Source organism: Littorina saxatilis, linkage group LG5, assembly GCF_037325665.1.
Source record: "Littorina saxatilis isolate snail1 linkage group LG5, US_GU_Lsax_2.0, whole genome shotgun sequence".
Classification (NCBI taxonomy): domain Eukaryota; kingdom Metazoa; phylum Mollusca; class Gastropoda; order Littorinimorpha; family Littorinidae; genus Littorina; species Littorina saxatilis.
The window spans coordinates 10,483,310-10,508,025 of NC_090249.1; the positions used below are offsets into that span (position 1 = coordinate 10,483,310).

The following is a 24,716-nucleotide window of genomic DNA, read 5'->3' on the forward strand; positions in this document are numbered from 1 at the left end:
CAAGAAAGTCGGCAACTTTGTTTTAGATTATTTTTTATATTTACACATGCGCATGTGTCTTTTTATTTGCCGGAAATCATGCGATGTGTCCCCTGGATGTCGTGGAAGAGTAACTTTACTTGTTAAAGGTACTGAACTTGTCAAATCCAGGTGCACGGAGCCCCTGGGGCTTTTAGTCATACCTCAGGCAGCTATCCGCTAGAAGAACTACCAAGTTTCATTGACTTGCACCCAAAGAGTCAAGAACTGCGATATTTTTACGAATTAATTTCGTACTCGGACCCGGCTGGTCTTGGCCTATAATTGGATCTAAATTTAGATCAAGTAGATCACCACATCATGCACAAAAAGACACGTCACTAGCAAACTATGTCAGACGTCATCATGAGTTTGTGTAAAACAAAATGGAGACCGGAATCACTGACTCAGTTGAATCGAACTCCGACCAAACACCACGTAATAACTAGGTTAATGTATGCACTCGCGTGAACAAGAAACTGTCGAGCTTCACAGATGTCGTCGTTGGGTAGTTTTGGGTTTGTTTTACTACCATAGGAGGATTTTTGAACTGTAAATGCACTCAGCTGCAACAAAAACGCAAAACGAAGGCTGTGAGCTGCACTGTGCCTTTAAGTCTGCAAAATTGAAATTTTTCATTTTTGATTCACCTGGGTTATTTGTGAGTATTATGATTCATATGTGTCCGTCTGTATGGAGTCTTCTATGGGGTAAGGTGGTTCATGGAGAGGCGGGGGAAACGAAGGCGTGTCGTGTGTAAGCATTTGCTTTTCTTGTTAATTAATATGCTTTGAAGGGTCAAGAAAAGTTCTAGGGACGGTAGGAAACATTCGGGTTGGTCGGGGAATTGGAAACATTGAATTTTTTCTTGGTCTTATCTGTGGATGTTGCTTCTTCTAAGATGTGAGGAAGCATGCCATGTGTCATTGACGTATTGTACAATTGGGGCGCATATCGTTGAACCCAATAGGGGCAAACAATGAAGAGGACGTTCATTCACAAAGCTTGTTTGGTGTCCACGCGTGCATGGAATGTTAAAGTATAAACTCAACTATGTATATATTCACGTGTTGTCTTGCAGCAATTGAAAAAAAAGAAAGATTTTGTTTGTGAATATTGTTTTTCGCGCATATTGAACCTGCTTCGAGTGATGGTGAAGAGTTAGGGGTGGAGTTTGAGGAGGGAGAAAGGCACACATAGACTTATATATACGCTAACAGGCATATTGTTCGTCAAAACTTACAAATACTTTTGAACAAGTACAACTATTACTACATCCCCCCCCACCCCCCCCACACAGTTGGGCAATTTGAGAAATACACATTTCCATAAAAAAAAAAACAGTCGCAATACCGTCAGAAATAAGTGTCAACACACCTTCCATGCCCGCAAACACACACACACACACACACCAGCAAGTTCACGTTGCCATTATTTTTATTGTTCAAATTTTATACAAGTAAATGCCAACAAAGATTTGTGGAGATATATATTATATATATATATATATATAGTCTGCGCCAGGACCTGTTAAGCCTTCATACCAATTCAAAAATGAAGAAGAAAGAAAGATTGCAAGAAACCCCCCCAAAATCAATTAAAACATCATTTTTGCTTTAGAATATCTCATTAAGGTCACTACCACTTGGGGACAACAATTTTCAAAGCTTTAGTTGAAGAAAGCAACAACAGCATTACACTAAAAACCTACCAAAGGATCCTGGCAAAAGGCGTCTTGATTCTTATATAAAAAACACCATGTAGAATGACATACAAACTCAAAAAAGTATTAAAGAAAGAAAAAAAGAAAAGGTAAAAAAGACCGAACAACAAAGACAACATTGGCATTGCAAACACGCTCGTATCAGTCATGGTCAAATCAGGCAAACTGCGTAATAACGTTTTGTTGTCTTTCTGGACGTTTGCAGGAAAAAGCCCTACTGAGCTCCACACGAAGTAAACACCTCAAACAGACCTAACGTGGACAAGTATCCAGATGTTTCCGTACTGACGTTTACGCTCGTACACAGATGACCAGAAACACTCCTTTTAGACTTGATGTTGGCGCTGCTACCAATTCAATACACGTATTGAACAACAGCGAGCGTACACATACGCCGACACACACACACACTGACACACACAATCAGTCTCTCTCTCTCTCTCTTTCTGCGTTGTTACAGTGATTGAAATATTTACATGTCTTTGAAGTAAGAAGTTTATTATGTTCACGTATCACCGGCACACACGGCACACACACACACACACACACACACACACACACACACACACACACACACACACACACACACACACACACACTCTCTCTCTCTCTCTCTCTCTATTTTTCCTCTGTCTCTCCCCTTTCCCTCTTGCTTACCCCTTCTCTCAACTGTTAGGGAAGAATCTGGCTGGCACCCAAGGAGTAACTTTGACCTTATCACCCGGAAATTGCCGAATCTCCACGATGTGATCGTCACTAGTCACATGATTCGACTCGGAGATGATCGGAGACAGTCGGGACGGATTGCCGAGACGACACGGAGGGTCCGGGTCTGACTCAGACGAAGACGCTCTGTCCCTGAGACGGCCACTGTCACTGTTGTCGTTGTCACTCTCACACGATCGCGTCCGACACCTATCACTGTATCGGCCGCTGTCCTGGGATCTTACACTGTCGGCTTTCTTGCTTTTCTGCAAGGGCATTTCTCTCTCCTCTCCCCCCTCCTCTTCTTCCTCCTCCTCAACTTCAAAGCTGGAGGTGATAGAAAGGCTGCGCTGCGGGTATAAACTGTCCGACATGCTGCAGATAACATTATTGAAACAGGAACCCGACACCGCCGTCAAAGGGCGATCACTGGAGCAGCTTCCGGTGGAGCTCAGCGAGCGAGAGTAGTCGCTCTTTCTCTTGGGCATGCTGAGCTGCAGAAGCTTCCAGAACTTGTCATTGCTCTTAGAATCCTGCTCCCCGGGCCAGCGGATGTACGTCACCGTGTCCAGAATAGTCTGCAGGTTGCGGTCCACTGACGTCAGATGTGTGACGTCATCCAGCATGACGGGGATGATTTTGTGACGTAGTTTGAGCATCTCGTGCTGAGCTTTCTGGTACTCGAGGCGACACCACTCGCTCTGAATGTAGGCAGGGGAGAGAATCAGGATGGTGCGTCGACTGTTCTCTATCGCCTGAATGATGTTGTCTGCGATTGCTGAAACAAAAAAAAGATCGAAAGTAAATATTAAAGAAATGTTTACTTTTGGCTCAGTTTTAAAACGGAGCATCATAAAGCTTTTCTGAGTTGAAAGGAAAAAAATGAATGCATATAATCTTGTTTCAGACAAATCATGAAGGTTGGTAGGTTGATTGGTTATTGACGGTTATATCTGTAGTCATCTGTGAGATAGTTGTGTAAAACTTTAGACAGTTTATATAGTAATCTGCGACAAAAAGACAAATCGTTGCTTCAGCATTGCTGTAACCTGCGCTGCTGCTTTAGAGGTCAGTATTTTACAACTTAGTCCCTTCCGAAAGCTTTTTTTAACGTTCGTATAAAAAAAACAAGTCGCGTAAGGCGAAAATACAACATTTAGTCAAGCTGTCGTACTCACAGAATAAAACTGAACGCGAAGGCAGTGAAATTGACTAGCCAGAATAGTGCGGTAGTGGTTGTGCTGAGCAGGATAGCACGCATTTCTGTATCTCTGTTCTTTTTAACTTTCTGAGCTTGTTTTTAATTCAAATATATCATATCTATATTTTTTTTGGAATCAGGAACCGACAAGGTCAAGGAAGAAGATGAAATTGTTTTTAAATCGAGTCGGGAAATTTAATGTTAATCATAATTTTTATATATTTAATTTTCAGAGCTGGTTTTTAATCCAAATATGACATATTTATATGTTTTTGGAATCAGAAAATAAAGAAGAAAAAGATTTAATTCTTTTTGGATCATTTTATAAAAAAATAATTTTAATTACAATTTTCAAATATTTAATGACCGAACTCTTAAATTGATTTTTAAGCCTCCAAGCTGAAATGCAATACCCAAATCCGGCCTTCGTCGAAGATTGCTTGACCAAAATTTTAATCCATTTGATCGAAAAATGAGGGCGTGACAGTGCGGCCTCAACGTTTACAAAAAGCCGGATATGACGTCATCAAAGACGTTTATAAAAATAACAAAAAAACAAAAAAACTCAGAAACTCTCATGTAAACTTTCATGAAGATCAGTCCAGTAGTTTTCTCTGAATCGCTCTACACATACACACAGACACATACACAGACACAGACACAGACACACACACACACACACACACACACACACACACACACACACACACACACACACACACATATATATATATATACACCTCGACCCTCGTCTGGATTCCCCCTCTATGTTAAAACATTTAGTCAAAACTTGACTAAATGTAAAAAGAGAGTGCGTTCTCGGGTCGCTTAAGGAAATGCTTCTTTACAAATCCTTGCGCGGCTCTTCCGTTGGTCTTTAAGTTAAATGCTCAATGCCTTTGACGACACACGAATAAACAAATCTGCGCTTTTTTTTAACGTCAATATTTTCTATCAATGAGCAAGCTTCTATCGATCACGAACATCAATTAACAAAAAGCATTTCTGAAATGGAAAACCACAGTATAGTCAAAAGACATAAGATACAAGACACATGCAGGACTGTATTACAACCGTGATCGATTAGAAACATTTTTCTGCCTTGAGATACAAGCACAAGCACAACATTAAAATGTGCAATACTGCTTTTGGCATTTTTGTCATCACCGTCTCAAAACTCTACATAAAAAGGTGTTCATATTTTCTGGCTTGAGATACAAGCACAAGCACAAAATGTCCAACACTGCCTTTGACATTTTATTCCTCACTGTCTCAAAGCACTAAATACAACGGTGTTCATCACAACTTTCAGGTGCAGTACTTACTCTCGCCAGGCGGGAAGTCCCGGAAGTGCATGCAGAGTTTGAAGTCCAGGTGGCGCTCTAGTTGCGGGTAGAGCTCGTGCAGCACGAACTGCTCGTCACGTGACCCGGACCTGTAGCTGACGAAGGCGTCGTACTCCTTACCGTCTGAAACACACAAGGTTGATTTGACTTACTGACTCGCTGACTGATCATACTGATTGACTGACTGATCGATTGATCGATCGAATGGATAATGGACAGACTGACTGGGTACAATTAACAGACCGGCAGGCAGACAGTCAGACAGACGCACAGACTAATAGAAATAAATGTATTCGACAGACAGAGAGACGGACTGACTAATCATTCAGGAATGCCAGACAAGCATACAGACAGTGAAATGGTCCGACTAACAGACAGACAGACATACAGACAGTTAAAGATATAGATAGAAACACAGATAGATAGATAGATAGCTGGCTGGCTGGCTGGCTGGCTGGCTGGCTAGCTAGCTAGCTACATAGATAGACATACCGATGAACAGTCATATTGTAAAATAAAAAATAAAATAAGAAAGATCAGTTATTGTAACGTGAAAAATATACCATGCCTATGAGCAAAGACACATAAGAGAACAGTTGTAGGCTACATTTTGTACGGGTGTTTGTGTCAGACATGACGCCACGAAAAAGCTTGCGACAATTGTGACGTGGAGTTGTATGCCTTATTTACTATGAAAACGCCAACAGGACAGCGGTATCAGTAATTCAGGAATGTTAATTGTAATCCTAAGTTATAATTTCTTCTTCATCTTCTTCTTCGTCTTTTTCTGCGTTCATGCGATGCAACTCCCACGTACACTCGTGTTTTGAACAAGTGTTGCACCAGCCAACCCTTGTTTTTAAATCACCTTTCACTTTAAGACGTCACACCCTTCTCTTTTTAAGCTTACTTTGAGATTTATTACAAAAGGACAGCTCATAACCACCCGCTCCTATAAATAAGCAAAGGCACTGGTCCAGACACTGAAACGTTTCTTTGCCCGCTACAAGTCTTTCATCAAGTTGCACTTATTTGGTGAGGTGACCCGGGCGTGTTCTGTGGACAAACATTAATCAGGGGACATGGGGATAATTTAAGGGTTATAAGGTGAAGGGGGTTGGGGGTTGTTGGGGGGGGGGGGGGCTTATTTCATAGTTCGGAGGAGACACTTGGACGATTCGGAAAGTTGAAGGGGTAGATGAGGCAAACAGACCGGTCAAGGAGGACAGAGAGGGAGAGGGGGCATTTTTGGGAGTGGTGAGGGGATGGTTTGGACAAACAAACAAGTCAAGGAGGGGAAGGGATAGGAGAACAAGAACACGACGGTGACCAGGAGAGAGAGGGGGGGGGGGGGGGGGACTGGGACATTTTTTTAGGGTTATAAGGGCGAAGAAAGAAGTGGAAGGGAGTTGGGAGGGGGTCATGTTTGGGAGGGGGGGGGGGGGGTCGGGGAGTACACACGGAGGATCAGCGAAACAATTTTCATCAGCTAAGCCTTCGTAAACAAGGCCCATACGACAGCACCATGAACACACCAACACCACGAAACAGACACAAACAAATCTGTCCAAAAAATCGTTTTGAATAATGGACATCTCAGGCTAGGCTAGATCAAGACGGAAAGCTTTATACCAAGCAGGATTCGCATTAATTCATTTTCGTGCAAGAGAGAGGGGTGGCAGGAGTTGGGGCTAAACAGGGGGGGGGGGGGGGGGGGGAAGGGTATACAGCTAACTTGAATATAGACATGTAAACTGTGTAAGTAGGAGAAGGGCTCCTAATATGGACCGGCTCCTAATATGGACCACCTCTTGATCTGACAAACTAACGGCGCTAGAGCGCTAAAAACAATTTCATTCGCTGTATTCACCCTCTCTGGATAACTTGCACATGTCAAAACAGTTGCAGAAACACAAACCTCAAAACCGTTAGGCTTTTTCTCTTTTTTTTCACTTTTGGCAGCGTTCACTCTAAATTTGACGCCTTAAACGGACTCGTTTCTGTCCACAGCCAAAGCTTTTATCACACAAAAATTGCTATATATGACAGCTAAGACCGTATTTGTTACATTTTAGCAGTTTTGACCCCGAGTTTCTACTGCAAACAACAAATAATAGCAAAATCTCAAAGTATGTGTGAGTCCCGTAATATGGACCACCTTCAACAAATCGAAGAAAAAAGCTAAAGGCTATTTTCATTAATTCATTAAGAAGCTTGCTGAAAATAACCTATAACTAGCCGTCGAGCTTTCAAAAAAATATATCAAATTGTCTTCTTTTCGTGGAAGTTGATAATTTCACTTATTTTCACTCTGTTTTTGATAAGCTTCTTTAGTTTCCTGGTGTGCTTCAAATAATGCTCTCATCAACCCGAAACAGATAAATCTAAAGCATATTTGAATTAGTCTGACATGCACAATCATGTTATTTTGAAGTATAGGGGGCTTTTGACAGTGATTCGTGAAGGCCGCTTCACTGGTCCATATTAGGAGCCTGGGCGCCTAATATAAGAATAAGAATAAGAATAAGAATACTTTATTATCTCATAGAGAAATTCAGGCGTGGTACATAACAATAATACAAACAAGACATTGATGTAACATAAGACATATAGCACTATATAACAGGGCAGGTTATAAACACACCTCCCACATACCTCTCTGGACATTCCTTGCATTGTGCTTACGCATTCAGACATGAACACATCCATGTCTCACTTACACATCGCACACCTGGACATTCTTATACGCTCAACTTACCCATTCACACATGGACATTCGACCACGCTCCACTTACACATTCTTATACGCTCCACTTACACATTCACACATGGGCATTCTTATATGTACCATTTGTGATTTTTTCTGTATTTAATTTTTGCTGAATGTCTATCAAAGCTATTGCACTCTAATTAGGCCTAACGGTTCACTTAAGAGAGAAGGACTACCAAACACAAAATGAAACTTCTTCGCAAGAAAACAAGCTAGTTATTGCATGAAACAAAAAGTGGTCCAGATTAGGAGCCCTTCCCCTATGTATTTACACTTAAAAACAAAAATATACTTGGCCACACACCAAAAATCCTCAGCCAGACTGCTTGCTGTGATAACGCGCCTTTTAAACGAAATTAATTCATATAAAATTCAGTAAAAGTCAGTCGAATTGTTTCCATGGGGTGGGACTAACAAAATGCCACTTCAGCTAGAAAAGTGTGGCTTTGCGAAACAGTGCGGACAAAACAATCTTTGTCAAAGAGGCTTCCTAAATATACAGCTAGCATAAAAAGGATTAAAATGAGACTGCAACTTAGTTTTTACAAGAATAACAAATGACCCACTGACCCAAGAATTTAATGTGTGTGTGTGTCTGCTTCTGCGGATCCGACTACGCCCAACATTTCTTTTTACAAACTTACGACCAATTTGTATTATAAACACTGAGCTTTAGCAATAACAAAATTGTGGGTGTTTTTACGAAGTTGTAAGCAACATGAAATCTTCATCATTTTTAGGGACGTAAACGACAAGGCCCCGCCATGTTGGCTGACAAAATGTCTGCCGTTGGTCTGCCACAATGATATAACGACTTAATCCCTTTGAATGAGGCACAAGATACGGGCGACCGGTTTGAATTATTCAAAGCTCAGCAGAAGTTTTTGCAGCATCAGCTTTACAGAGTAGCCTGAGACGTTCTTTTTTTTGACTGCAACAAAAAAGACTGTCATCATTTTTACGACTTGTCACTCATAACAAGCTGGGTAACAAAAAACACTGTTCATATGTGACAAATCCAAGTTGCCAATGGTCTTGAGCTTCAGGTGAGACGTGGATTGTCAAAGTAAAAGCCAATCAGGCTGTTTGTTTAATTTATGGAACGATCGCGGCTTTGGATTCGTGTTTCCGAGGACAACGACTGTAAACGTTCACTCGACTCTCAAAGACCCAATCAATGTTGGAAATTACCGCGACGAATCATGGTCATTTTACAACTAAGCTGTGCAATCATACATAGCGCAACGAAAAGCCAATTGAAACACTCAAAAGAAAAGATTCACGCTAAAACGTGACTGGCCTTGTAAATATGATGGCAGCTTTGTGCATTTTTAGACTGGAAGAAAAGCGTCGTAAAGTTTACGTTTGACGTTCACATTGTTAATTATGACGCGATCGATTGAACTTTTGACGCGCTTTGGGGCCCTGAATTGCATTGTAAAAATTAGGCTCCCTCTGGCTGATCTTTTTGCACTTCCAAAATGTGTGTGTGTGAGGGGGGGGGGGGTGGGGGTGGGGGCCTCGGCCTTCGTCGATAAAGGTGAAACAAAAGACGAAAAAAAAAAGCTGGTCTGCTAACAAGCCACCAAACATCTTATAGTGTCTGCTGTATCAGTATGACAGCGTGAGCTCCTGGTCCCATGGATAGGGCGTTAACTTTTTCTTCATATTTTTTCCCTCTCTCCAACCAAGTCGACACTCTGCCATTTAAAATGCTCAGCAATAGAAAATCCCGGTTTTTTTTTTTATTGTCTGTTCCCAATGTTGGCTTCTGCAGTTACCAAAGTAAGGGCACATTCTGAAAGGGAAGATTGTACGAATTTTCCGCACAACAAACGAAGGAACTAAAACTCACATACACACAAACACAGACACACACACACACACACACCCAGACAGACAGACAGACACACACACACACACACACACACACACACACACACAAACACACACACACACACACACACACACACACACACACACCACTACCCTCGTCTTGATTCCCAGTCAATGTCAAAACATTTTGTCAAATGTTGATTGAATGCAAAGAGAAAACAACAAAGGAAAGAAACCACAAGAATGTGCTCCCTTCTTTTACACACACACACACACACACACACACACACACACACACACACACACACACACTCAAACACACACACAATCAAACACACATTGACAAGATTGCCGAGAGCAACGATTAACATTCGCCACGTGCACACGCAGAAGTTGTGACTGCACGAATCGACACAGAAAGACAGGTCACCCCTTTTTTACTTGTATTCTCAAATGAGTATTTCGATTTAGTCCGCCATCGTGCTTACCAATGTTATGTTTACACTGGGATTGCTTAAAATAAGCACTATGCTGGAGTGAGAAATCTAAATGTCATGCATTGTTTATGTCACGATCATATTTGAATAAAGTCTTGTTTAAACCAAAGACAGGTCCTCGCTGACTAGTGGGGATAAGTCGTAACGATTATACAGCGCATTTAGCAACACTCCCGGACTTGTCACATAGCAAACAGTCAGTGTGCAAATCAGGCGTCCACACGGGCAAAGACGAATTCTGTTCCTGCTTGAAACATCCCGGATTCGAAAAATGTGAAATTATACTTTCAATTCATTTGTTTGTTACACCATTGAAAATCGAGGTAGAATTGTTTTGTTCCTTGTCAAGTTTGGGTACAGACGCATATTATAAATTATATACATATATATATCTCCAAAGGAAGAGAATTGTGATTGTTCCGTGAAGTACATTAAAATAATAAGGCAACATCACATGCGTCACGAAGCAGCTATTATTTAATACAGAAATAGCATGGGTAAGCCGCAATGATTTGAGTCAGACAAATTTATACAAACGAGCGCTGTAAAAAGACGGTGGGGGGGCTGAGGGAGGGGGCGGGGGCGGAAGACCATCACTATTGCACATAATTACTGGTATGAAGATTTACTAAAAGAGATTAAAACTTAAAATTCTGATGAATTTAAAGGGCACTGGCAGTAGCAAAATGTACAGATGGACAGACATAAAAAATCGAGGTAAAAAGGTTACCGCAAAAGGACGGACGAGCACCATCAAATAAGAAAAAGAAAAAGGAAACAAAACAAGAACAACAACAACCACAAGGAAATAAACAACAACGAGAACAGCACACACTTTAAAGAAAAAAAATAAAGAGAAGAAGACTGTTCCTCGGCCACTGTTCGAGCAGCTAAAATGACCGACCGCAGTAGTTCATGCATTGCCCGCGGGGCAGGAAATGTAGGGGCTTAAAATGGATGTCCTTGGCCCGTCACACGTCGGACACAGAGAATGATGCCTTCTAACAACAACAAGCACAACGCGGAGTGAATACATAAAGACAGACTCATCAACACAACCCGTATGTAGGAGGTACAGTCGAACCCTCTTTTGAAGACCCCTTTGTTTTAAGACTCCCGTCCCCCTCCCCCCTTTCAGAGACGTTGTTTTTTTCTTCAGATTTTCTGTTCATAACATTTGTAACTTTACTCCCCTTTTAAGATGACCTCCTTTGTCATATCTGATTTTCTCACAATTTTTTGGGGTCTTTAAGGGTATTGTTAGAAACCGCTCAGAACTGACAGTTCCAACTCTTGCACCCCCCTCACCTAACCACCCCGCCCATTGACCTTAGTCGGGCTGTACTTTCGCTCATGCCCCTCTCCTTGACCCCTTGAAGCATAAAACGGAAAGCTGACAGGGATGGGTGACAAGGGTCAGCACAGTTACGGGACACACACGGTAGGACACGTGAACTATTTGGCCTTCAGCAAACAGACGCCACAGGACAGGACATTGAGGCTCGTGCAGATATAATATTCCACAATTGCACAATTGATGCGTCGAAAATAATAATCAAATCAGTCATGGCTGGTTTAAGATATGGACAAATTGTTTTCACTTATGGTCCATGTTCATGGGAGTTCTCCGTTTTAAGTCGCATGCCTGTATTCTATCGAAATCAAGTTAGTTGTTACCTTTAATCACATTTTGACTAAATGTACTCCGGTAGTGTGTGTGTGTGTGTGTGTGTGTGTGTGTGTGTGTGTGTGTGTGTGTGTGTGTGTGTGTGTGTGTGTGCACGCGCTTCACGGAGACCAGTTCAACCCGTCTCGGTTTTCTGGTTTTGGCTACCCAAGCCTTCCTAGTCTCGATGATGACTGATGCCGGGTTTTCAGTGTTTCAGGCCGACAGATTGACGCAATGTGTTGATATCGTTCACGCGACTTGTTATACTTCACACATCGACAGCAGCAGGTCTGCCTCTCCGAATCGTCAACATCTTCATACAACGCCATGCACTAAGCCTTTGTCTAAGGACCTGTTTTCAATTCATTGCTCTCGTGTCCAAGCTGTGACACTTTCTGAAGGCGTATAATCTTGCCCTTTCCGTGTAAACGATTCGGATCACCATCTCAGGCTTTAACATCGGATAGGTCAGCCCTCCTCTTCGACACATGCAAAACATCAACCGCCTGGATGCTTGATGAAGAACATGGGATTTTTTTAATGAACCAATTTCTTAAAAGTTACCGGATGGTGCCAATCTGCGCAATTTATTCACAAACAAAGTTTCCACTGCACAGGAAGCAGTCAGGCTGTTGGTTGTTGGTATGAGTCCAAGTGGAGGGAAGGTCTTACCCCGTGAAAAGTCTGGCCAGCTCTCAGATAGTTTGCTTGTTTGTTTGCTTAACGCCCAGCCGACCACGAAGGGCCATATCAGGGCGGTGCTGCTTGATATAACGTGCGCCACACACAAGACAGAAGTCGCAGCACAGGCTTCATGTCTCACCCAGTCACATTATTCTGACACCGGACCAACCAGTCCTAGCACTAACCCCATAATGCCAGACGCCAGGCGGAGCAGCCACTAGATTGCCAATTTTAAAGTCTTAGGTATGACCCGGCCGGGGTTCGAAACCACGACCTCCCGATCACGGGGCAGACGCCTTAATTACCACTAGGCCAACCGTGCCGGTCTCTCAGAGAGTGTTTTCACGGGAAGGACTCTGAAGTCAATCAAAATGAAGTGGTGTTGAACAACACCTGGTTTTTTTATTTAAAAAAGTTAGGTTTTTTTTTTACAACCAATTACAAAATACAATTCTGACATCCCCTGAAATGAAACTACTCCCGTGAGTGCACTGGCTGTCACCCTATGAGTAGCAATTTAAACAGAAGTAACGGTGACAGCAAAGGGACATGTGGGCCTAAATTATGTACATTTAAAATTGAAATTCAAAAGCAGGGATTATGGAAGCTCTGAGTAAGAAAAAGAACCCACCCCAACCCCCATTAGAAAAGCTGACGCCAAAGTATAGATCCCTCTGGTGTTTTGTTTTCGTGTTTTGCACTTGCTAACAACTTAGACAGATTTTACTTCACAAAGACAAAGTGCCGTCAAGATAAAAGGGCCAGGGGAAAAGAAGAACAAGTCGCGTAAGGCGAAAACACAACATTTAGTCAAATAGCTGTCGAACACACAGAATGAAACTGAACGATATGCCATTTTTCAGCAAGACCGTATACTCGTAGCATCGTCAGTCCACCGCTCATGGCAAAGGCAGTGAAATTGACAAGAAGAGCGGGGTAGTAGTTGCGCTAAGAAGGAGAGAGCACGCTTTTCTGTACCTCTCTTTGTTTTAACTTTCTGAGCGTGTTTTTAATCCAAACATATCATATCTATATCTTTTTGGAATCAGGAACCGACAAGGAATAAGATGAAAGTGTTTTTAAATTGATTTCGACAATCTAATTTTGAAAATAATTTTTATATATTTAATTTTCAGAGCTTGTTTTTAATCCAAATATAACATATTTATATGTTTTTGGAATCAGAAAATGATGGAGAATAAGATGAACGTAAATTTGGATCGTTTTATAAATTTGTATTTTTTTTTTACAATTTTCAGATTTTTAATGACCAAAGTCATTAATTAATTTTTAAGCCACCAAGCTGAAATGCAATACCGAAGTCCGGGCTTCGTCGAAGATTATTTGACCAAAATTTCAACCAATTTGGTTGAAAAATGAGGGCGTGACAGTGCCGCCTCAACTTTCACGAAAAGCCGGATATGACGTCATCAAAGACATTTATCAAAAAAATGAAAAAAACGTTCGGGGATTTCATACCCAGGAACTCTCATGTCAAATTTCATAAAGATCGGTCAAGTAGTTTAGTCTGAATCGCTCTACACACACACACACACAGACACACACACGCACATACACCACGACCCTCGTCTCGATTCCCCCCTCTACGTTAAAACATTTAGTCAAAACTTGACTAAATGTAAACAAGTCGCGTAAGGCGAAAATACAATATTTAGTCAAGTAGCTGTCGAACTCACAGAACGAAACTGAACGCAATGCCATTTTTCAGCAAGACCGTATACTCGTAGCATCGTCAGTCCACCGCTCATGGCAAAGGCAGTGAAATTGACAAGAAGAGCGGGGTAGTAGTTGCGCTAAGAAGGATAGCACGCTTTTCTGTACCTCTCTTTGTTTTAACTTTCTGAGCGTGTTTTTAATCCAAACATATCATATCTATATGTTTTTGGAATCAGGAACCGACAAGGAATAAGATGAAAGTGTTTTTAAATTGATTTGGACAATTTAATTTTGATAATAATTTTTATATATTTAATTTTCAGAGCTTGTTTTTAATCTGAATATAACATATTTATATGTTTTTGGAATCAGCAAATGATGGAGAATAAGATAAACGTAAATTTGGATCGTTTTATAAATTTTAATTCTTTTTTACAATTTTCCGATTTTTAATGACCAAAGTCATTAATTAATTTTTAAGCCACCAAGCTGAAATGCAATACCGAAGTCCGGGCTTCGTCGAAGATTACTTGACCAAAATTTCAACCAATTTGGTTGAAAAATGAGGGCGTGACAGTGCCGCCTCAACTTTCACGAAAAGCCGGATATGACGTCATCAAAGACATTTATCAAAAAAATGAAAAAAACGTTCGGGGATTTCATACCCAGGAACACTCATGTCAAATTTCATAAAGATCGGTCCAGTAGTTTAGTCTGAATCGCTCTACACACACACACACACAGACACACACACAGACACACGCACATACACCACGACCCTCGTTTCGATTCCCCCTCGATGTTAAAATATTTAGTCAAAACTTGACTAAATATAAAAAAGAAAGAAAAACAAGTCGCGTAAGGCGAAATTACTACATTCAGTCAAGCTGTGGAAAACGGAGTGAAACTGACGAGCCTGTTCAGCGCGGTAGTGGTTTCGCTGTGCTGCATAGCACGCTTTTCTGTACCTCTCTTCCTTTTAACTTTCTGAGCGTGTTTTTAATCCAAACATATCATATCTATATGTTTTTGTAATCAGGAACCGACAAGGAATAAGATGAAATTGTTTTAAAATCGATTTCGGAAATTTAATTTTGATCATAATTTTTATATTTTTAATTTTCAGAGCTTGTTTTTAATTCAAATATAACATATTTATATGTTTTTGGAATCAGAAAATGATGAAGAATAAGATGAACGTAAATTTGGATCGTTTTATAAAAAGTTTTTTTAATTACAATTTTCAGATTTTTAATGACCAAAGACATCAATTAATTTTTAAGCCACCAAGCTGAAATGCAATACCGAAGTCCGGCCTTCGTCGAAGATTGCTTTGCCAAAATTTCAATCAATTTGATTGAAAAATGAGGGTGTGACAGTGCCGCCTCAACATTTACAAAAAGCCGGATATGACGTCATCAAAGACATTTATCGAAAAAATGAAAAAAAAAATGTCCGGGGATATCATTCCCAGGAACTCTCATGTAAAATTTCATAAAGATCGGTCCAGTAGTTTAGTCTGAATCGCTCTACACACACACACGCACAGACAGACAGACACACACACACACATACACCACGACCCTCGTCTCGATTCCCCCTCTATGTTAAAACATTTAGTCAAAACTTGACTAAATGTAAAAAGGACGATGCAAAACATGCAATGTCGAAGACATGACGTCGACATAGTAGTGCACTCTTCAGGCGACATACTCAAAAGATGGAGAAGAACACTGCTCTGCTTCTTTCTTTATGTAAGCTTTGCAGAAATGTGTGTTTCAAATATTGAAGTAAGACAGAAATCAAGTGTTTTATGGTTTGAACAATTTAAGAGCGTAAGAAACCATTACCAAGAAGAAACAATGCTGTATTCTGTTTTCATATGACGATAGAAAGAAAGTACAGTATGTTTTTACATTGATATCCTGCAACTGCGCTCACATTTTGTGCGCGACTGATTTTGTCCTGTTATAAAATATTTGTTTCTGCTGAAGACGGTTACAATCATATACGCACGCGACGTTTAATTCGATAAGAATAAATGTGCGAATTGCACACACGTACGTACAGCGAGAGAGAATTGAATTGAATTGAATTGAATTGAATTGAATTGAACTTTATTTAACAAGGATTAAGATTTAAGGCTACGCCTTTTCTTACAATCTGTCCTTGGGACGCACAGACACACAATGATAAAATTAAAAATTAAAAAGTTAAAAAGATTACCAACAAAAGCCGAAAAGAAGGTCAGAAAACTTCAGCACGTGATGATAAAGATGACGATGATGACGATGATAATGATGATGATGATGATGATGATGATGATGATGATGAAGATGAGGCATGAAGAGCATACATATGTGGTTATTTATAAAATCAAATGCATACTATGCGAGTAATTATAAGTACAAGCTGGTAGCAATCGAACATGTAGCAATAGTACAACAAAAATATGTTCAGAATATACAATGCACAGCATATCTTTGGCGTAATACTAAGTGTGGTAAATCAAAACGCGTTAAACTACTCAGACATTAAGTGTTTTTTGACACATTTTTTAAAACTTTTTAATGACTTTAAGTGCTTTAAGGATGATGGAAGTGAATTCCAAACTGATGTACCCGAAAAAGCAAGACTGGTCTTATAAAGGTCAATTCGTGGAATCGGTGGGATCAAGTTGACCGACCCATATCTGTCAGTAGCTTTATTAGATAATGATGTAATGTAAATCGGCACTTTACCGTAATACAATTTATGCATGAAAATGGCTTTGTTTAACTTGAGATGCTTTTCCAGTGGAAGAAAGTTAAGCATTTTTAATTTCATATCTGTTGGGGCATTATCCTTTACGATGAGTTTAGCCGAGCGACGATAGAGAGTCTAACTTTTTCAAGTGGACATCACTGCTGCCAGAGAGAGAGAGAGAGAGAGAGAGAGAGAGAGAGAGAGAGAGAGAGAGAGAGAGAGAGAGAGAGAGAGAGAGAGAGAGAGACAGACAGACAGACAGACAGACAGACAGACAGACATGTTAAAACGAGAAAGCACAGATCCACACTGGCAAACAAAAGATAAGACAAATACAGAAAAGTATAAAACAATTCACAAAAACGAGAAACAGTGATGTAAATGAACTGGATAATCGTGTTAAAACACGGAGCTGTCAAGCACAACAGATACAGTTCACAAAAGTCTTGGTACCAAACAGTTGTCGCCCGTGTAACAAAGGGGGGGGCAAACACGCCTTGACGACAGCACTGCATTTCTCTTGATCTCTGACACCGACAGGATGGCAGTATAATCGCACAACATAGGCCGCGAACACAAACGGAATAAAAGCTTTGTTTTAGTGCAGAAAAGGAAAGGAAAACGAAAGAACACGGTTGTAGTTCTTGGTAGGTAAGAGAAAACAATTCTACGAACTTTAAGAACATTACGAGAATGTCTCGTACCAGCATACATTGACATTACACATCCGGGCACAGGCGGAAGGTATCGTCCACTGGACTACTACTATCACAGAAAGACTACAAGGTACGTCACTCACCTTCGAGTCTTCTGTGTTCTTGGAGTCGCTTCCTGGGGAAAAATATTGTTCAAGACGGTTTGCCTCTTCCTACAGTCTGTGTAAGGTCAAATAAATACAGTTGAATGATTGTTTGAACTATATGCACCTTTAGTTTTCAGCTTCCGTTCGCTGCAGGTTGTTTTTAACCATCATTTGGACGAATCTTCGTTTTCGAGCCGCTAATATCCACTTGGCGGCTAATTATGCATCCGCACCGAATATGCTTACCAGCGCTCATTGGTTAATAACAGGATATTCGATGATTATTTTCATTGGTCGACTGAAACGTTTTCCTCATTTTGAATGAAGTGGCAAACGGTTCTTCACTAATACCGAAATTGAAAACTCCCGGGGGTAGCTTCCCTTTGCTTCACAATATTTACATATGTTTTAGACCAATGAGCGCTGGTATGCATATTCGGTGCGGATGCATAATTAGCCGCCAAGTGGATATTAGCGGCTCGCAAACGAAGATTCGTCCAAATGATGGTTAAAAACAACCTGCAGCGAACGGAAGCTGAAAACTAAAGGTGCATATAGTTCAAACAATCATGCAACTGTATTTATTTGACCTTACACAGACTGTAGGAAGAGGCAAACCGTCTTGAACAATATTTTTCCCCAGGAAGCGACTCCAGGAACACAGAAGACTCGAAGGTGAGTGACGTACCTTATAGTCTTTCTGTGATAGTAGTAGTCCAGTGGACGATACCTTCCGCCTGTGATCCGGGCTTGAAATGGAGCAACATGAACAAGAATGAATGTTGGTGTGTGGACTATGAAAAGGGGTTAAGCCAACAAAAAAAAATTGTCTGTTTCTGGTCACCCGACCGACCCTAAATTTCGGCGCCGACCCTAAACGTTTTTTTTCCAAACTCAAAAATGTTTTTTTTGTTTTTTTGGTGGTAAAGGACAGGGTGAGAAAATGAACAACAAAAACGTGTGAAAACGAAAGTCCGCTGACGATTTGTAAATGTGTTGAGTGTCTTGTCTCTATGTATAGTGAATCCAGTCTCTTTGCGCGATTTTTAAAGTTAGTTTTATTGGTCTACATTTGGGGTAAAAAAAAAAAAAAAAAAAAAAAAAAAAAAAAAAACAAATCCCGACCTACCGACCCTATTTTTTTTTAGCCATGTTACCAGAAACAGACAATTTATTTTTTTTGGCCTTAAGCCAAGAAGAGGCAGCCCTCTAAAGGGTCGAAGGCCTTGTTCCCAAAGAAACGAAAAGATACAGGCTGAAAATAGGGAAGCAAACAACTCAACTAATTAGAGCCATTTTTGTTTATATGTTCACCTTTGACAAATCTTGTTTTGAACATTATAATTTTGCCTCTGTGTAGCGGTATTGATGACTATGTTGAAACATGTTTGTATGACTGTCATTTTGTGATAAGAACACATGCCCTCACACACACACACACACACACACACACACACACACACACACACACACACACACACACACACACACACACACACACACACACGGCACAAACATCGTAAATAAAGGAGACACGCACGCAGACATTTGCACTGAACTCTCATAACAACCACAAAGACAGACAGACAAACCGTGAACAGACAAGCAGACAGACAGACAGACAGACAGATAGTCAGACAGACAAACACACAGACAAACACACAGAGAAGACAGACAGACACATTATACACACACCATTATCCCTTCAATTAAACAAAACCTTATAATACACGCATATTCTGTCTTGAATTTGTATCTTCAGTCGAAAACATCATACGTAAAGCTAACCTTCTTGTCACTTAGCAATACTAACTTCGTTCAACATTTAACCTTAAAAAACTGGGCGAGCCATTGTTTACTGTCTTGTTTCATGTAAAGCGCTTTTGTTGTAAGTGAAAAAATAAACAATAAATCATATCGTGAGCCGACATGATAAGTAACGCTGGTGGGTGTTGTGTCATATTTTAAAATTTATAGTAAAGAACTTCAAAAGAGGTGTGTGTGTGTGTGTGTGTGTGTGTGTGTGTGTGTGTGTGTGTGTGTGTGTGTGTGTGCTAGTTTACGAGCGTGCGTATTTGTGTGTGTTTGTGTGTGCGTGTGTGTGCGCGCGCGCGCGTGTGTGTGTGTGTGCGTGTGTGTGTGTGTGTGTGTGTGTGTGTGTGTGTGTGTGTGTGTGTGTGTGTGAATCGTTTACTCGACAAAATTAATAGCTATTGCAAATCGTGACTCTCTTTTTACATTTAGTCAAGTTTTGACTAAATGTTTTAACATATAGGGGGAATCGAGACGAGGGTCGTGGTGTATGTGTGTGTGTGTGTGTGTGTGTGTGTGTGTGTGTGTGTGTGTGTGTGTGTGTGTGTGTGTGTGTGTGTGTGTGTGTGTGTGTGTGTCTGTGTGTGTGTGTAGAGCGATTCAGTGATCCAGCGACTACAGGACCGATCTTTATGAAATTTCACATGAGAGTTTTTGGAAATGATATCCCCAGACGTTTTTTTCATTTTTTCGATAAATGTCTTTGATGACATCTTATCCGGCTTTGTGTTAAAGTTGAGGCGGCATTGTCACACCCTCATTTTTAAATGAAATTGATAGAAAGTTTGGCCAATCAATCTTCGACGAAGGCCGGACTTTGGTATTGCATTTCAGCTTGGAGCCCTAAAAATTCATTAATGACTTTGGTCATTAAAAATCTAAAATATTGCAATTAATTTTTTTTTAAAAACGATCCAAAGACAATTTCATCTTATTTGTCATCATTTTCTGATTCTAAAAACATATAAATATGTTATATTCGGATTAAAAACAAGCTCTCAAAATTAAAAATATGAAAATTATGATTAAAATTAAATTTCCGAAATCGGTTTTAAAACAATTTCATCTTATTCCTTGTCGGTTTCTGATTCCAAAAACAAACAGATATGATATGTTTGGATTAAAAACAAACTCAGAAAGTTAAAAAGAATAGAGATACAGAAAAGCGTGCTATCCTGCTCAGCGCAACCACTACCGCGCTATTCTGGCTTGTCCGAGTCAATTTCACTGCCTTAGCCACGAGCGGTGGACTGACGATGCTACGAGTATACGGTCTAGCTGAAAAAATGCAGTGCGTTCAGTTTCATTCTGTAAGTTCGACAGCTTGACTGAATATTGTATTTTCGCCTTTCGCGACTTGTTTTGTCTTCTTCAAAGTTTAAAGCTGTGGTCTATTTATGACTTTCCGGGGCTACGAGGTTAAAAAGACAAGGATGAAAATCATGTACAGAATTCTGTACAGCAAACGCTACCCGAAACCCCACCTATACGGCGTGTATGACCTTGAGGGCTTCAGTCAACGCTTGAATTTTGCAGGGATAACATCCGGTTTGCTCTCTCAAGACTGATCACATTTTATGTTCGTGTCTGATGTCCTAACCACTAGGCTACTGCACCAATTGAGAAAAAGAAAGAAAAACATTGATATGGATTCATGTTATGTTAGTCTTGAAGCAGCATCTATCTACATATCTATATATATATACGACTTGTGTCTGTCTGTCTGTCTGACTGTCTGTCTGTCTGTCTGTCTGTGTGTGTGTGTGTGTGTGTGCGCGATGCACGGCCAAAGTTCTCGATGGATCTGCTTCAAATTTGGTGGGCATATTCAGGTAGACCCCGGACACAACCTGGTCGATGAGAATTTTCAACACGTGCTCTCAGCGCGCAGCGCTGAACCGATTTTGGTTTTTCTGTTCATCTTCCCAGATCCATTCCCAGTAACTCTTCCTTATCTTCTCCAGTGTTTTGCGTTTATCTCCCTTCCTTCGTGTGGCGTCAATCCATATTCCCGTTACTATTTTTAGAAGGTCACTGTCCACAACGCTCAATCCATATTCCCGTTACTATTGTTAGGTCACTGTCTACAACGCTTTAATCCCGGCTTCGCCGGGTATTACTCTTCCTTACCTTCTCCAGTGTTTTGCGCGTTTATCTCCTTTCCTTCGTGCGGTGCGCCGGCGAAGCCGGCGTACACCCGGGTTCCCGTCGAAGCTGGGTATTTGGCTCTACTTCTTCCCGGCGAAGCGGGTATTCATCTATATATAATATATATACGACTTGTGTCTGTCTGTCTGTCTGTCTGTCTGTCTGTCTGTCTGTTCGCGATGCACGGCCAAAGTTCTCGATGGATCTGCTTCAAATTTGGTGGGCATATTCAGGTAGACCCGGGACAGGACATAACCTGGTCGATATTTCAACACGTGCTCTCAGCGCGCAGCGCTGAACCGATTTTGGTTCCACCTCAGCTACCCGGGCCCCCATACCGACACACCAAAGCCAAAGTTCTCGGTGGATCTTTTTCAAATTTGGACACCGTATTCAGCTACACCCCGGACACAATATCATCGATGAGATATTTCAACACGTGCTTTCAGCGCGCAGCGCTGAACCGATTTTGGTTTTTCTGTTCATTTCACCATTCCCAGTAACTCTTCCTTATCTTCTCCAGTGTTTTGCGTTTATCTCCCTTCCTTCGTGTGGCTTCAATCCATATTCCCGTTTCTAAGTTACTATTTTTAGAATGTCACTGCGCTGTCCAGAACGCTTCCCTTGCACCCGTAAGTTGTTCTTACTGTCAAAGTGAAAAGGTCGAATCAATTTATAGCCACGCGAAAAATACACTGTCACCTATCTCTATATATTTATAGATATAGATATACATATATATATACGGCTTCTCTGTGTGTGTGTGTGTTTGTGTGTGTGTGAGCAACACCTGTGGATTTTAGAGTTCTGTTTGTGATGGGGTCTAGCGGCTTTTGTCTGTCTGTATGTTCTGGCATTTGAGAAGCCACAACAGATAATATAGGGCTAAGAAATAAGCTCTAAAATTCTCAATCCCGTTTGACAGGACTTCGCCTTCAAAGGTGATTGTGTAACTCTCCCTTATCTTCTCCAGTGTTTTGCGTTTATCTCCCTTCCTTCGTGTGGCTTCAATCCATATTTCCGTTTCTACGTTACTATTTTTAGAATGTCACTGCGCTGTCCAGAACGCTTCCCTTGCACCCGTAAGTTGTTCTTACTGTCAAAGTGAAAAGGTCGAATCAAGTTATAGACATATACATATATATATACGGCTTCTCTGTGTGTGTGTGTGTTTGTGTGTGTGTGTGGGCAAAACCTGTGGATTGTAGAGTTCTGTTTGTGATGGGGTCTAGCGGCTTTTGTCTGTCTGTATGTTCTGGCATTTGAGAAGCCACAACAGATAATATAGGGCTAAGAAATAAGCTCTAAAATTCTCAATCCCGTTTGACAGGACTTCGCCTTCAAAGGTGATTGTGTAACTCTTCCTTATCTTCTCCAGTGATTTGTCTGTATGTTCTGGCATTTGAGAAGCCACAACAGATAATATAGGGCTAAGAAATAAGCTCTAAAATTCTCAATCCCGTTTGACAGGACTTCGCCTTCAAAGGTGATTGTGGTGAACCGCCACGCTGTCTGTCTCTGTCTCGCGATTCACCCGGCGAAGCCGGGTATTCCTCTAGTCTATATATACATACGACTTGTGTCTGTCTGTGTGTGTGTGTGTGTGTGTGTGTGTGTGTGTGTGTGTGTGTGTGTGTGTGTGTGTGTGTGTGTGTGTGTGTGTTCGGGATGCACGGCCAAAGTTCTCGATGAATCTGCTTCAAATTTGGTGGGCATATTCAGGTGGAGCCCGGACACGACCTGGTCGATGAGAATTTTCAACACGTGCTCTCAGCGCGCAGCGCTGAACCGATTTTGGTTTTTCTGTTCATCCATTCCCAGTAACTTTTCCTTATCTTCTCCAGTGTTTTGCGCGTTTATCTCCCTTCCTTCCAAGCAGCTTCAGATATTCCCGTTACTATTTTTTGAAGGTCACTGCACTGTCCAGAACGCTTTCCTTGCATGTACCCGTAAGTTGTCCTCACTGTAAAAGTGCAAAGGTCGAATATATCTATCGAAAAATCCACTGTCATCTATCTCTATATATTTATATATATAGATAGATATATACGGCTTCTCTGTGTGCGTGTGTGTGTGTGTGTGTGTGTGTGTGTGTGTGTGAGTGTGTAAGCAACACCTGTGGATTGTAGAGTTCTGTTTGTGATGGGGTCTGGCGGATTTGTCTCACTGTATGTTCTGGCCTTCCTTTGAGAAGCCATAACAGTTATTATAGGGCTTACAAATAAGCTCTAAAATTCTCAATCCCGTTTGAGTGGACTTCGCCTTCAAAGGTGATTGTGGTGTTTCGGCACTCTGTTACATTTGGCGTCGTCGACAGGGATGGGACTCGACATGATATGTTCAGGAATGACATTATGGCTACTGAATCATTTTCGTGCTGTTCCCATTCCACCAACCTGGGAAGGACCTAAGCTTGGCGGGTCCATGGTTCGGAACTTTGGGGACAAACTTCATTCAAAGGGGGTCGAGTGTGGCAGGGAGACTACCGTCACCCTTCACAGCAGACTCTGCAGAGTTGTTCGCTTTAGAAGTTGTGAGCTATTTATAGCTAGCTCGCCAGGCAACACCTGTGGATTGTAGTGTTCTGTTTGTGATGGGGTCTGGCGACTTTTGTCTCTCTGTATGTTCTTGCCTTCCTTTGTGTGGGCACAAACTGGTGGATGAAAATGTTCAACACGTGCTCTAAGACGGCGAACCGCCACGCTGTCTGTCTCTGTCTCGCGATTCACCCGGCGAAGCCGGGTATTCCTCTAGTTATATATATATACGACTTGTGTCTGTGTGTGTGTCTGTGTGTGTGTGTGTGTGTGTGTGTGTGTGTGTGTGTGTGTGTGTGTGTATATATATATACGACTTGTGTGTGTGTGTTCGCGATGCACGGCCAAAGTTCTCGATGGATCTGCTTCAAATTTGGTGGGCATATTCAGGTAGACCCCGGACACAACCTGGTCGATGAGAATTTTCAACACGTGCTCTCAGCGCGCAGCGCTGAACCGATTTTGGTTTTTCTGTTCATCTTCCCAGATCCATTCCCAGTAACTCTTCCTTATCTTCTCCAGTGTTTTGCGTTTATCTCCCTTCCT

At 41.2% G+C, this 24,716-nt stretch overlaps 1 protein-coding gene across 1 annotated transcript in view; it reads right to left on the bottom strand.

Annotated features, from left to right (window-relative positions):
* Window positions 1-1,448: 1,448 nt before the first annotated feature.
* Window positions 1,449-24,716, bottom strand: part of LOC138966274 (uncharacterized) — a 41,499-nt gene continuing 18,231 nt past the window's right edge. The window contains exons 3-4 of the mRNA XM_070338426.1: window positions 4,973-5,116; window positions 1,449-3,224 (exon numbers count right to left, since the gene is read on the bottom strand). Coding sequence (XP_070194527.1) covers window positions 2,407-3,224; window positions 4,973-5,116 — 962 coding nt within the window. The 3' untranslated portion in view covers window positions 1,449-2,406. The remainder of the gene's footprint in view (window positions 3,225-4,972; window positions 5,117-24,716) is intronic.